General features: G+C 36.3%; 1 protein-coding gene across 1 annotated transcript in view; it reads right to left on the reverse strand.

The window, feature by feature from the left end:
• LOC131150655 (protein arginine N-methyltransferase 1.5) overlaps positions 1–13,528 on the reverse strand; it is a 38,873-nt gene extending 25,345 nt beyond the window's left edge. The window contains exons 1-2 of the mRNA XM_058101508.1: positions 13,255–13,528; positions 2,524–2,641 (exon numbers count right to left, since the gene is read on the reverse strand). Coding sequence (XP_057957491.1) covers positions 2,524–2,641; positions 13,255–13,392 — 256 coding nt within the window. The 5' untranslated portion in view covers positions 13,393–13,528. The remainder of the gene's footprint in view (positions 1–2,523; positions 2,642–13,254) is intronic.
• Between the last annotated feature and the right edge of the window lie 484 nt (positions 13,529–14,012).

A 14,012-nucleotide genomic window follows, 5' to 3' on the forward strand; every position in this document is an offset into this window, starting at 1 on the left:
TATGTGTGCAAGCTTTATCTATGTATTCTTACAGGCAAGCTTATGGAACTTAGTTGAAGGTGTTAAATTTTGACCATTCGTGGAGTACGTATCTTAATTTTAGTTAGGGGGCCTTGGCAGCATCTTTCAACATTCCCGGTAGCCCACGGCAAACCATTGGTTTTTGACATGGTTGGCATCTTAACTTTACTAAGAATGAAGAATTCCCACAAAGAATGGACATCTCATTCCACCCTCTCCCATGTTTTAGTTTCACATTGGAATCCTACTCTTAGGACTAGATTGCCCTCACTATTTTGGCAATTGGACTTCAATGCTCCCATAATATAGTATTATTGCATATTTGCATGCTATTATTATATTTAAAACAATAAAGTATTAATAAAAATAAATTAATATTAATATTATGTTATAATAATATAACAGTTAAAATTTCAAGACTATATTGCCCCTTTTTAGTTAATTATTAAAAGTTGAATTTTTTAATATATGATTATTGAAATTTATAATAGCTGGTTTGGGAAAAGATTAGGCACTTGGCCTCTCTATGGTGTGTTGGTCATGGATTTTTTGAAGAGACAAGCTTCCAGGAACTTCGAAGAGATTGGAGAACACACTGACTTGATAATCTCTTTTTTTCTTGAGTATTTTTATTTGTTCAGTCTTGGAGTGTCTCAAGTTTGTCTTGGGAAATATCTCATTCTCCCTCCTGTAAATTCTTTAACTATTAATAATATCTTCTTTTCTTATTAAAAAAAAAAACAAAAAAAGTTTAAAGATATGGATTTAATTAGGTTCAATTCTTAGTAGGTTTTTGGGTAGAAATATAATTACTCTTCGTGTATTTATACACATCAAAAGTATGGGCATCTTCCAGAAATGCCTGCCAGAATCAAACACTAAAATGGGCATCCACCATAACATTCCTAGGAATCTTAGAGCATGAACAAGACAAGACAAAAATATTAACATGACAAAATCATCCCAATCTCAGGAATGAGATTAATGAGAATGTAATTCCATATGAATATTTTTCATGATGTGAATCAAGCAGCCTCTTGTAACCAATTTGTCAGACATGTCGCCTTGCATCACCTGCTCAAGAGAATATCTCTTGGAACATCCTTCCCCAATGTTTGGTAGCTTGGAATTCAGACCATGGATTTGGATTTGTGCAGATTTGGATAAAATGCACTAAAAAATTATAATGAATTTTGTCCAAATCGACACAAATCCAATTCCAAGGCTTGAACTATGTTCCCAAACATAAACTTGGGATTTATGAAATGAAAACTTCAAACAAATACATGCTTAAGAATTCTTTTTACTAAAACTTTTTAAACCTTGATTTTAGAGCATCGATTTTGAGCCCTAGATTTGGCTTTGTTCAAATTTGGGTGAAAGTCAATACAATTTTGTATTACATTTTATCCAAAATCCATACAAATTAAAATCCAAGTTCCAAATTCAAAGCCCCCAACCATCGGGTAAGTGTTTATTTGTAATTTCCCAGGGCATTCCACCCTTGAATCAGATATTAAGTTCAATTCTCAAAATCAACATGGGAAGAATCTGATAATTTTATGTTGGAGATATACCCTTCAGTGGAGACTGACTCGGTAGCCATCTAGATCTGATAAAAATGTAATCCCTACTATTCCACATTTCCACTCTTGAATAAGAAATTAAGTTCAATTCTCAAAATCAACATGGGAAGAATCTGATAATTTTAAGTTGGAGATATACCCTTCAGTGGAGACTGACTTGGTAGCCACCTGGATCTGATAAAAATGAAAACCTACTTTTATTTTCTTTTGAGTTGGTCTATTTCTATATGTTTTTTTGCTTTTTCTTTGTTCAGGTTTTGATTTATGCCTCTTAAGTAGCATCTATATCCTAAGTATCATCTACGATGAGAATTTTTGACATAGCAGAGATGGTATCAAGTCCAGCAAGGTGTGAGTGATATAGTGGATAAGACGTGTAAGTTCTCTCCATCTTAATATGCTGGCATTTTTCCTTGCTAGACCATGAAGAATTCCTAGTTGTATGGCTGTATATTTTCTTTGCAGGTGATTGTAATTAATTTTGTCTTTGAGGCCGTGCCTTGGTGCGATGGCAAGTGCCTCCGACTCGGTACGGGTGGTCTCGGGTTCGAGACTTGGGAGCAGCCTCTCCAAAAATGGGGGTAGGGCTTGCCGACATCCACCTCTCCCAGACCCCACTCAAAGTGGGAGCCTTGTGCACTGGGTATGGCCTTTAATATCTAAATATCACCCAAAAAAGAATTCCTACTTGGTTTTTTTATTATAACATGCAGATCATGTGATTAGGTTTATTAATGATCCAAACAACAGGTTTCAAAATTTTATGATTTGAAATTCTATTATAATCCAACAGGTAGACTTTGAAAGCGTATTTAAAATTCAGAATTTAATATTCAAATTTGAAACCCAAACACAAGCTTAAGGTTATTACTTTAAAAAATGAAAGTGACGAAAAAATGCAAAAGAAAGTGCATACCTACAACATGACTGCCCCATTGAGAAGGACTCAAAACTAAATCAGAACCAGCAAATGGCAAAAAACCAGATCCGCTAGTTTCATTTTCTGCTAAGCTAGGCCTATACGTAGGATCCATCTGCATTATCAAGCTCAATTACATCAAGTACAGTTGTATGCTCAAATAAATAAAAAGATATATGTTTTTTTTACCTAATCAAAATCAAGTTTACTTTAAAAGTTCGATGACTAAAATTTCCTTACAGATATATTGTGATAACAAACATTTAAAAAAAAAAAAAAAACTAATACCATCACAAGATAAACCGCTTAGAATGGAAATGCAGTATAGCAAGGGAAACAATAGAAAAATCCAAAATTTTTTATAAAGAAGGAAAAATTCATTAAAGGCAATGACGGGGTGCAATCCAAAGATCAAAATTTATTACAAGTGGACATACTACAGAGTCAATAAAATCAGTAGCAGCTAAAATATGCACAAACTACTGACCATTGACCCCAAAAGTACAAAATTCTTAACCAACCAATGACGGTATTGACTGCCAATTCTGTACCCTCAGAAGCGGTTCTATTTCTCTCCCTCCCCACCAACCAAGAAAATGGTTTGAGGGATCAGCTGCACAAATATGTTTCTCTAGATGATTTCATAGTTTGTCAAGCTTACAATTCACCATTAATAGAACTATCTGCTGACCATTTAATTCCTCGCATCGCTATTCCACTGTTCCACACAATAAGCTGGTCCACCAATAGAACCTGCCGCTGTCCATCTGATTGCCAGCATTGCCATTCCCCAGTCCCACAACAATCAGGTCCATCAACAGTCAATCAATAAATGATGAACAGACTAAGTTCTTTACATAAAAACAATAATTAACCACAGGCATTGCACTTACGTGAAGATTGTCAAGAGTCTTCCCTTTGAAATGCTATCCTCCAGCTGAATGGGTGTATTTTGAACTGACCAGGGCATGCATAATAGGTCTGGAAAGTGGAAACTGCCTCATGAGAGGATTTTCCCACACCAGCAATACTGACAGAACAGAATGAGCCACCCACCCTTCCCATCTCAAAACAGATTTGTTCAAAGAAATCCTGATCTTTCCAAACATTTTCCACATCTCCATCTCAGGAGCACTGTTAGGAAAATTCAACCATTATGCTCCGTATTATGTTTATCCTACAGTAATTTCCTCCAAACGCAATTTTTCTCCTCCATGAACCTCCAAAAAAACTTAACCAATGGAGCCTCATTGGAAAAAGGATCTTGATTCCCAAGCCCTTTGTCTAAGGGAATTTTTCACTGACTACTATCTTTTTTATAATATGAAGATATATTAAGAAAGAAAATGTACAGTCAGAGCAAGAACATTAAATTCTCAAAACGAAAAAAAAAAAATCAAAAAAACGAAAAAAAAAATTAAAAAAAAATTAAAATAAATAAAAATAAAAAGCTGAAATTATCCAAGTAAGCCCCTCTTTAATCCCTTACCTTCATAGCTCACCGAACACTTCAAATTTTCTAATTCCTTCTGACCCTTCTTTGCCTTAGATTTACCCCAATCAAACCTAACTTCATTTCCTCCATGATCAGCCAATATGAGGCCCAAGCTATCCAACCAATTCTGAGTTTGAATGTCTTTATGAGTAAATATTTGAACTTGAATGGCAGATTTCCATCTTTTACCCTTGGTTCTTCTATTGAAACATCATCCTCAAAAATATTATTTTTATCCAAACCTTCTAGAGTAGGAGGTGGCACATAAGCTAAAATACCTGAGACAATCAGAAGTAGAGTTAGACGAAAATCCATGCTGCTCCCGAATTTGATCTAAAAGTAAACGCTTGTCACATTCATAATTACTACTACCCGTGCTATCATCATCCGATACATCCCCCTTCTCTTACTACCGTTACCTGTATTAACCCTCTTAATGATTGACTCCTCAACTATACTTAAAAACACTTTTAGAATCTCTCATAAGAATTTCACTGACTCCTATTTCACCAAATGGAATTTGAGATTTTTCCTTCGTGCTACCCCAAAGAAATATTCTCCACTTTTTTAACCACAAAAAGGAAAAGGAGACATAAGGCACACTAATATGTTGGTAAAAGTGCCTACCTCCCTTGGACAAGTAATTTCTTTTCCAGCTCAAGAGTTTTTTCTCAAACAGTTTCAGCACAAAAAATAACTTATATTCATAAACATGGCTCCAAAAACTTGACTCAAGTACAAGCTACAGAGTTTCCCCAACTACGCAACCCATAACATCAGCCAAAAGATCCCTATCCAACACCCTCTAATGGGAATGCGCTCACTATTCCCTAAATTAACTTTCAAATCAAAGATTGCTTCCCAACTCAACAAGTTGGTTTTCAAATTCACAACATCCTCTAGACTAGGCCCCCCCCCCCCCCCCCCCCAACTACGCAACCCATAACATCAGCCAAAAGATCCCTATCCAACACCCTCTAATGGGAATGCACTCACTATTCCCTAAATTAACTTTCAAATCAAAGATTGCTTCCCAACTCAACAAGTTGGTTTTCAAATTCACAACATCCTCTAGACTAATGAAATTGCTTTTGCAACAGTAACTGACTAACCTGCTAATGAAATTGCTTTTGCAACAGTAACTGACTAACCTGTCAAAAAACTTGGTGTTTTATCCCCCTCCTTGATCGAAAGCACCATCAACTATTGCTTCCCAAAAATATCCTCCATTCTGATAACATCAACCAATTTAATCTTCACTGTAAATCTCCTCCGCCTTCCTTGAGAAGAAACCCCCATAGAAGTTTCTTTGTCATCCATCTCATTGATTACGAGCAAATAGGTTCACCTTCCTGACGTTGGTGTAAATCTTAAAGCCACCACTGTTTACCATTGACCAGGCGAAGCTCCATCCAGACAAAAGGTAAATCCATCAAAGTGTTGTCATTCAGGGTAAATTCAACTTTCTCAACAGTCTCCCTTTGACTCCACTTCTTTTGCCACGGTGCATTTCCACGTACTACAAACCCCCCTCCCCAAACAGTGCCCCTTGTTCGAAGAGAAAGGAATTCACAATCTCTCACCCCCTCAAGCTCATCTTTGTCTATCGTAAACACACAATGTCAACCTTCCACCTATTTAAGAAACTCTTTTATAATTGCCCTCTTCTTCTCATTGTTAATTCCCCCTCACATTCCAAGGGGGGGAAGAGGAGTGGCATTGTTTGACTGCGTATATTGCCGACCACTAGACAAAACTGAGACCATGATTTATCAAACAGCTGACAACAGTGGGCAACCATCACCATCAAAACACAATCCTTTAAAGTGATTCCAGTGCCAAATAGATTGTCTCAAGGCAGAAATAGTATCCCAAATAGTCTTCAATAACAAATTCACCCAAAAAGGAATGCAAAGCCATGCAAAAAGACTACTGCATCAACAGAAATATAACTAAACAGAGTTGATCGTGTCTAACAAAAGATTACAAATATGCACTAGTTTACTATATGTTATGCACATGCAATTTGCACGCACACTAAAAAATGACAAAAACCCCATCAAAGAGTCGGATTAACATGCAGGTCAGCAGAATTAGTAGCTAGTGCTAGGCTCAAAATGTTACCCAAATATAACCTTCTGTTCTAAGCCTTAACTTAATACACAAATCTAAAAAAATCAACGGCTAGCTTGAGACCCCAGAAAGCATTGAGAATTGTATTTTAACTGACTAATACAGCGCTACACTACAACCCTCCCCCAAGCCCACATTCCACGCAAAAAAAAAAAAAGAAGTAAAATAAAACATCTAGCCAGCTCCCATTAGAATGGATATTAGGACTCTCCTCAACAAATAAACAATACAACTCCCATCAAAGAATACCATTTTTGAAAGGGGAAAAGGTAATTTTAGAATCAAATGTCACTAATTATGTACAAAAAAGAACATTAAAACAAATGTGAGGTTGAATTTATAGCAACGCACTAGAACATAGCTGCACAAAGTGTAGAACCAAATTGGCAAAAGAGAATCACAAATTGCAACACAAGCATCAATTTGTAAGAGACAAAAGCAAATTGGAATTTCTTTTGACAACTAAAATCTGAACAATATACTTGAAATTCTGTTAAAGGCCGGTGACAAAAATATTACAGAATGATTCCGACGGATAAAAAATCACCAGATTACTTTAAAAGAAATACTGACCATTCACATAAAAGTGCAACCAATGCAAATGGCAGTGTGATTGGATAACTAGCAGTCTAGCATCCAGATACAGCCAAACTACTTAGATATTCCATATTCCATAAGTGTCCTCATATCCATTGCTCAGTAAAAAGACAAATTTGGGGCCTGGCACGTAGTATGGCCTCCATGTCTTGGATATTCTACAAACATGTTTCAGACCTATTCGGCTATTGCACACTTAAAAGAGTGGCTAAAGTGGGCAAAAGGAGATAGAAGGCATAGTATCTGGCACCTTGGTCATTCACGTGGAGTATTTGAGGAGAGTGGACGGGATATCTTTTGACGCAGGGAGTGCATTGCATTTAAACAATTGTCTGATAAAAAAAGTTAAGATTCTTTAAAAGGGCATATAAGTCACAATAAACTCCAAAATTTTGGCCTTAACTGACTCAGCTAAGACAACAAATAGAAAATCCAATAAATTTGATCCGATTAAATCTTGAGGGGCACCATGCACTATGTTCTCTGCATTTGTGAAGAAATGTGTATTTCTGGACAAATGCTCAGCAGCCACCACAAAAGGTCGCCACCACAGGGGAAAGGATCTTATTTTGAAGTGTTGGGTGCTGTCCACTTGTGCACACACACAAAACACTCCAAAGTAATGTGGATGAGCTGATGAACTACTCAAAATGAACAGCAAGAAATAAGTGTGCATTGCAACTAGGCTATGTTGCAAGAGATGATCTCACAGATGATCAAGTAGCATTCTCTACAAACTAGCCTGAAATATCCATTGCTGCAGCCCAAAATGCAATGATGGATATCCTCTATGAACTGGAATAAAAAATATATCCGTCATCCAAAAATGCATCAAATTGAGATGAAGGTCCTTCACACAGTACTTATGGAAGTAAGTATTCAAAAAAGTGGGGGCAAATTCAAGAACTGTCCTTGGTGCTGTGACTGTTGTCACTAGGAAAAATCCTGGCTCATAGACTTTAGGCACTATTCTAGGAAACTAATAAAGAGATATACAACTTCAATAGTATTTTTAAAATAATTAAAATAAAGACAACATCAGGGGGCTGACGCAGACAATACGACAGATGGCATAAAAAGGAAAAAAAATAACTACAACAGTCTTAAATATTACAGAAAGAACAAAACACAATCAAAAAGAGACAAAAGAAAACCCCTTTCTCCAAAGCTCCCAGAAATCTGATCTTCAAAGATTTAATACTTCCTCCCCAACCAAACACGCCACATGAGGAAAATCTAAGGAAGTTTTCCACATGATACGTTGTCTTTCACAACCCTTGGAACCTATCCTTAACCAATCAATGACCCTCCAGGAAAAACCTAACATGCCCAAAAATTTGAAAAACAGAGTCCATTACTCACAAGCAACTTTGCAATTGAATAAAAATGTGTTCAGTAGTCACCCATTTCTTTTGCACAAATGCCACCAACTAACAATCACCACATGCCTTCTCAAATTGTCAGGCATCAAAATTCAAACCAAAGCTGCCATCCGCCAAAAAAAAGGACATTCAGAAGTGGCATCACTCCTCAAGACAGCCCTACATTGAATAGTACAACCACATTCCGCCCCCTTCAAACCTCAAAATCACCAATATGGCCATCCAAACCCCATCTAAAAGCCTCCTGCCCTTAATGCCTCTCACAAGAATAAAAAAGATGAAGAATAAGCATCCACAAGCTACTTCCCAGTCCTATATTCTGTAAAGCCTTAATAATACAAGCATCCCACGACACCTTGGAAGCCATCAACATCCGAATTTAGTTAAAAGTTAATAATCATTCCAAAAACCCAACCATGCTCCTGATTTGTCACCCACTTAACATAAGAGAGAAACAGACAGCAAACCTGCTAGATAAATTTTCAAAGCCCCACAACATGAGAATGATTGACATGTCAAGAAATCCAACCACCCCACTCCTGCCCATACTTAGTCGCCGCCACGTTCCCCAACAAAGCATCTTTCTCCACAATAATCCTCCATAAGACCATAATCACTTCCCAACTTGGCTGCATTGAAACTTCTCAAACTCCTCATACCCAAACCACCACAATGAAGCAGCAAACACACATCAGTTTAACAAGATAAAAATTCAGCTCACCACCCTTTGCCACTCCACAAAAATCCCTTTAGATCTTCTCTAATCTCTTCATAACAGAACATGGAATATAGAAAAGACACAGAAAAATTTATGCTGTTAAGCACAAATTTGTGCTCTTCAAAAGAGTTAATTCAAATACAACCCCCACCCCTTCTTTTTTTGAGGAGGGGAGGGGGTGAAGATAAATACAACATCTACCAACCAATCAATCTACTCACAAGCCATTAACTTTGCTAATCCAGATCAAAGAACTGGAGAGACATATCTTATCACAGATATATTTTTTTTCTCAACAGAATCGCAGATATACCTTTGGTCTCTCATCAATTTCTATAATTTTTGACCAAAAATTAGTCAACTATAAATACAATAAATTTAGGGAGAAAAGGTTAGAACCAATATAGACCAACTCAAAAACATGCAAATTTTCTTTCATTCGTTGCTCTCTCTCTCTCCCTCTCTCTCTAACACCCAAAATAGCAGAGTATGAAGCCAGTCTTTCTCTCTCTATCACCCAAAATTGCAGAGTATGAAGCCAATTTTCTTTCAATTGTTGCTCTATCTCTCTCTCTAACAACCAAAATTGCAGAGTATGAAGCCAATTTTTTTCATTTATTGCTCTCTCTCTCTCTCTCTCTAACACCCAAAATTGCAGCGTATGAAACCAATTTTCTTTCAGTCATTACACTCTCAATCTTCCTCCCTCCCACACAGTGAGCTCACTGTGCACTTTTATCTGCCATGGCATATTTCCCAAAAGTTGCATAGTCCAGACTCCACAAAGTTTCAATCTAAGTATAGAGTGAAAATAAATGATTCACCAACTCAACCGTCCCTCTAACACCAATTCCCCAGACTGCCCTCCCTTTTTAAAGCTGTCCATGGTATGAATGCAGGACAAATGAATACCAATTTCCAGGTTACCATATATTTGCCTAAAAAAACAAAGCAGGGAAGCTCAACATGCTTTATAAACCTATTGATCAACCACTGCATGGGCATGTGCAGACAACAAACATGCACACATGCACATATAGGCACACACTAAACAATTTTTTCTAGTTGTTATTTTCAGCAGCAACATTGTTTTCTTCTACACCAATTAGGTAACAAATACCATTTAAAAGCATTGCTAATTATCTTGAAAATTGAAAATCAAAAATATATTCACAAGTATGACCAGATTAACAATTATGATCAATAGATGAACCTTCACAGCCATAATGGTGATAATAACTCATAAAAATACAGCACACCAAGCTGCCCAAACTCCTGTGGATAGGTTCCATACCCCAAAAATAAAAAATTCACATTTCAAGATATCCTGTGATACCATACAACACAAGAACATAAGTACTGCGTAAACTATATGGTACCCTAAAAGTTTGTAACTCTTTCATTTTTAAATTTAGATCCTAGAAGTTTCACATGCTGCTTTTGTGGCATCCCTAAACAGATATTTGGACAAGTCTCAATATGAGGCTTCAAGAATCTAACTGCTAAAGTATTTTCAAAAAAAAAAAATGAAGGATTTAACTGCAATAATTTGAAACATCGGGGGAGTTGCTATGTAATTTATCCCCTTTGTGAAAAGTATAGGAATGTAGTTAACAGCCTTTAGAGTGAAACAACAGTACAGCTTCACTAACAGAGGCCACCAACAAGAGGTCTTCTCTAGGTGAGCTTACTGACCATTCACACACATACAAGAGACAGCCATTTGGCAGCAAAAATGTGAATGGCTAATTGGCCACCGGAAAAAAATTGATACAGGTGCAGATGCACCCCAAAATAGCCCTTCAGACAAATGAGAAAACAAGCGCAGCAGTAGAACTAAACATTCAACCGAAGAAATTACTTTATTCATTCACATATCATGGCAGAGAATGTAAAATACATGGCTAAAAATGAAGCTACAATTAATTAATGTAAACAATAAGAGAACAATAGATGCACAAACAAGAAAAATTCATTAAATGCACATAGAAGCATATGGAAGACGGCTGCAGTATTATGGGTTAGCACTTAGTGGGCTAACAAAAGTAGAAACTGCAAAATTTAAACTACTGGAGGACAAATTGAAATCCAGAAGGTGAGGCATGTCTGAGGAAATTAGTCACCACCTGCAGTATCTCAGTTCACTTTTATCCCAGGAGAAAACACGTCCCCCAGCATGATTTTGTAGAGAGAAACAGAAAATCAAGGTAATAGGTGCAAGCCAAAAAGAATTTAAAATAGCTGGAGCTTTCAGTATAAAAGCAAGAGGGAGAAAGGGATGGAGAAGTTTTAGGTAAGAATTTCTGTTTAAATACTGGAGCTGGATTTTTTGGGCTTTGGGTTTGCGTTGTTTTCATGGTTAGAAATTACAGCAGTACAATCCACCAAGGGCCTGCTTTTCCTCCCCTTTGAAAGCCATTTTGGCTTGATCATAAGCGCTACTTTTTTGTGTGCGTGTGTTTTAGGTGTTTTCATATTCATATCGTTTTCCCATGTTTTTTTTATAACCATAACCTATTCAATAATCACTTTAATCCTTCACCTAACAATAAATTATGGATCATTTACTTTAAAGGAATCTATTTCAACTTGTCATATGCCACTGAAGTTCCATCAATTTAAAGGGCTAGATATGGAGCACAACACAAAAAAGCAAAATAAATCAAAAAAATGTGACATTTACCTTTAGATAAAATCCTAATGCCAAAGTCTTCAATACAATACCCATTTAAGTCACTAGAACACAATGATATTGATCACAAGTAACATCACCCATGTAGGTTTTCATAAGTGATGTTGTGCACACCAATTGCTTTAAAGGTGTACATGATTATCTTGAAAGGTTTTAAATCTAATCAGCACAACAGTACAGGCCTAGCCATCCATGACAACCTTCTGACGTTGTTATCAATTATAATTTCAATGATGATATTTATCACAATTATTTTTTAAACAGCCTTTTTGAAGACAAGCTTAACTATACTTATGAGACCGCAACATCATTTCCGATTTAAAGTGGTCCCAAATAAACTAATTTGAATACTCACATAATTATCTAATATTTCAAATTGGTTGTGGGCATGCAGAATAGCGTGTGCCTCATGTTTTAAAATTCTAGGAGATAATGGAGAGTAAAGAAGATAATAGGAAATGTTAAAAAAATTGTTTAAATTTTTCTCACATTTTTAAGTTTACTATTTTTTGAGAATAATGAGAAAAATTATAAATATTTGTTTACGTTTTAAAATACAAAATAATTTATTAAATTACTTACATACCCATGAGTTGTAAATATTGTAATTTAAAATAACTTGTAAATTGAGAACATTTTTGGAAACATGATTGAAGAAAAAAAAAAAAGATGATTGAAAACCACCTAGGCTTCCCACGTTATCCCCACTTTTGGACCTAAGTAATCTAACATGAACTGGACCAATGAGTTGGATGTCTTTTCTTGATCTGCAAGGAGACCTTATGGATCTAGACTACACAACAGGGAGAGCCCATCATCCGAAGGTTTAAAGCTACAAACCCGCTATATAAACACATTAAGCAAGTGACTACAAAATTGCCAGGGTATTACATAGCTGCCTAAAAATAACTAAGCAGAATGTGCATTCAACCAAACTATCAATGCTATCAAATTATTGTGCACAGACAACAAAAACACAAGCAAGCAGAAACCATACAGTTTCCCTCGTTGTTTTAATCAGCAGCATCACTATTTTTTACTAGACTATTAATTAAATAAACAAAGAAGTTCAATTCAAATTAATGACTGGTAAATGGTAACCAACAGATGGATCCTCACAGCTACAGGGTGTAAATAACTCATAAAAATACAATAAGCCTAAAATGTTAATTAGCTTTTTCTTAGCTCCAATTACTATAGGTAGGTTTCATGCCAAAAAAATGTTCCTCTTTCTAGTGATAGCACCATACAGTAAAACAAAATAACATGTGTGCAGATTATAGGAATGTAGTTAACAGTCTTCATAGTGAATCAAAAGTACAGCTTCACTGACAGAGGACGTCAACAGAAGGATGCTCTAGGTGAGCTTACTGACCATTCACACACATAAAAAAGGACAACCATTTGGCAGCCCAAATGTGAACGGCTAATTGGCCACCATGAAAGAAAAAAAAAAATCGGATACAAGTGCAGAATTTCATAAAATACCCAACAAACAAACGAGAAGCCAGATGCAATAAAAACATGAGTCCGAAGGAACGAATTTCTTCTCTTTATTTTTGCACATTTCAAGTACGAAAATGCAAAATGCATTATTGAAAATGAAGCTGCCATTAGTTTGCGCAAACAAAGACAGATTCGTCAATCATCATACGCAAATTGAATCTTGAATAATAAATCATGTGTAATGTTATTGGATGATGGTGCTAACCAATGGAGAAACGACGAAATCGAAGCCGCCGGTGGCCAAATTGAAAGCCAGGAGGCGAGGCATGTCATCGTGGAAATCAGTCTCCACCCCGGAGTACCTCGATTCGCTCTTGTCCCATGACTTTTCTCCCAGCGGCATTCTGAACAAAGAGGGGGTGGAGGGAGGCGCACGGAGGGCAGGTGGTTTGAGCTTCCACTGCGGGAGGAAGAGTGAGGGTTTAGGTAGGGCTTTTCCGTTTAAATACTAGGGCTGCTCTCTTCCGGTTGTCTGGATCTGTTGTGGGGTACCCAAATTAGTGAATAACATTACATTACAACGGTAAAAAACGCTAAGCGCGCTGACCGCTAGCATCTCTTTGAGCTTTTTCCGATTTTAATTTTATTTTAATTAAAATTATTTTATTGACAGTTTTTATGATACTGTATGTCTAAAATTAATGCATCCAAAAAAATGTTGAATAGTCTATCGTTAAAAAGATGCTGCACACAAGTAGCATTTTTAATTCAAAAACACTAATGGAAGTAACATTTTTGGTATGGCCAATGCATGCGTCACCCGATCTTGTGATTGTTCCTTTTTGTTAATAATATTTTATTATACTATTGAAATAAGTTTTTTCTTATTTTATTCAAATTAGAATGTAATATCTCATTAGCAGCACGAGATCAGTAAACCGGCATAATTAATTTAGACTTCAATAATGAACTTTAATTACCAATTTACTTTGATCATAAGTCATATAAATTACGAGCATATGT

This window comes from Malania oleifera, chromosome 3 (assembly GCF_029873635.1).
Source record: "Malania oleifera isolate guangnan ecotype guangnan chromosome 3, ASM2987363v1, whole genome shotgun sequence".
NCBI classification, from domain to species: domain Eukaryota; kingdom Viridiplantae; phylum Streptophyta; class Magnoliopsida; order Santalales; family Ximeniaceae; genus Malania; species Malania oleifera.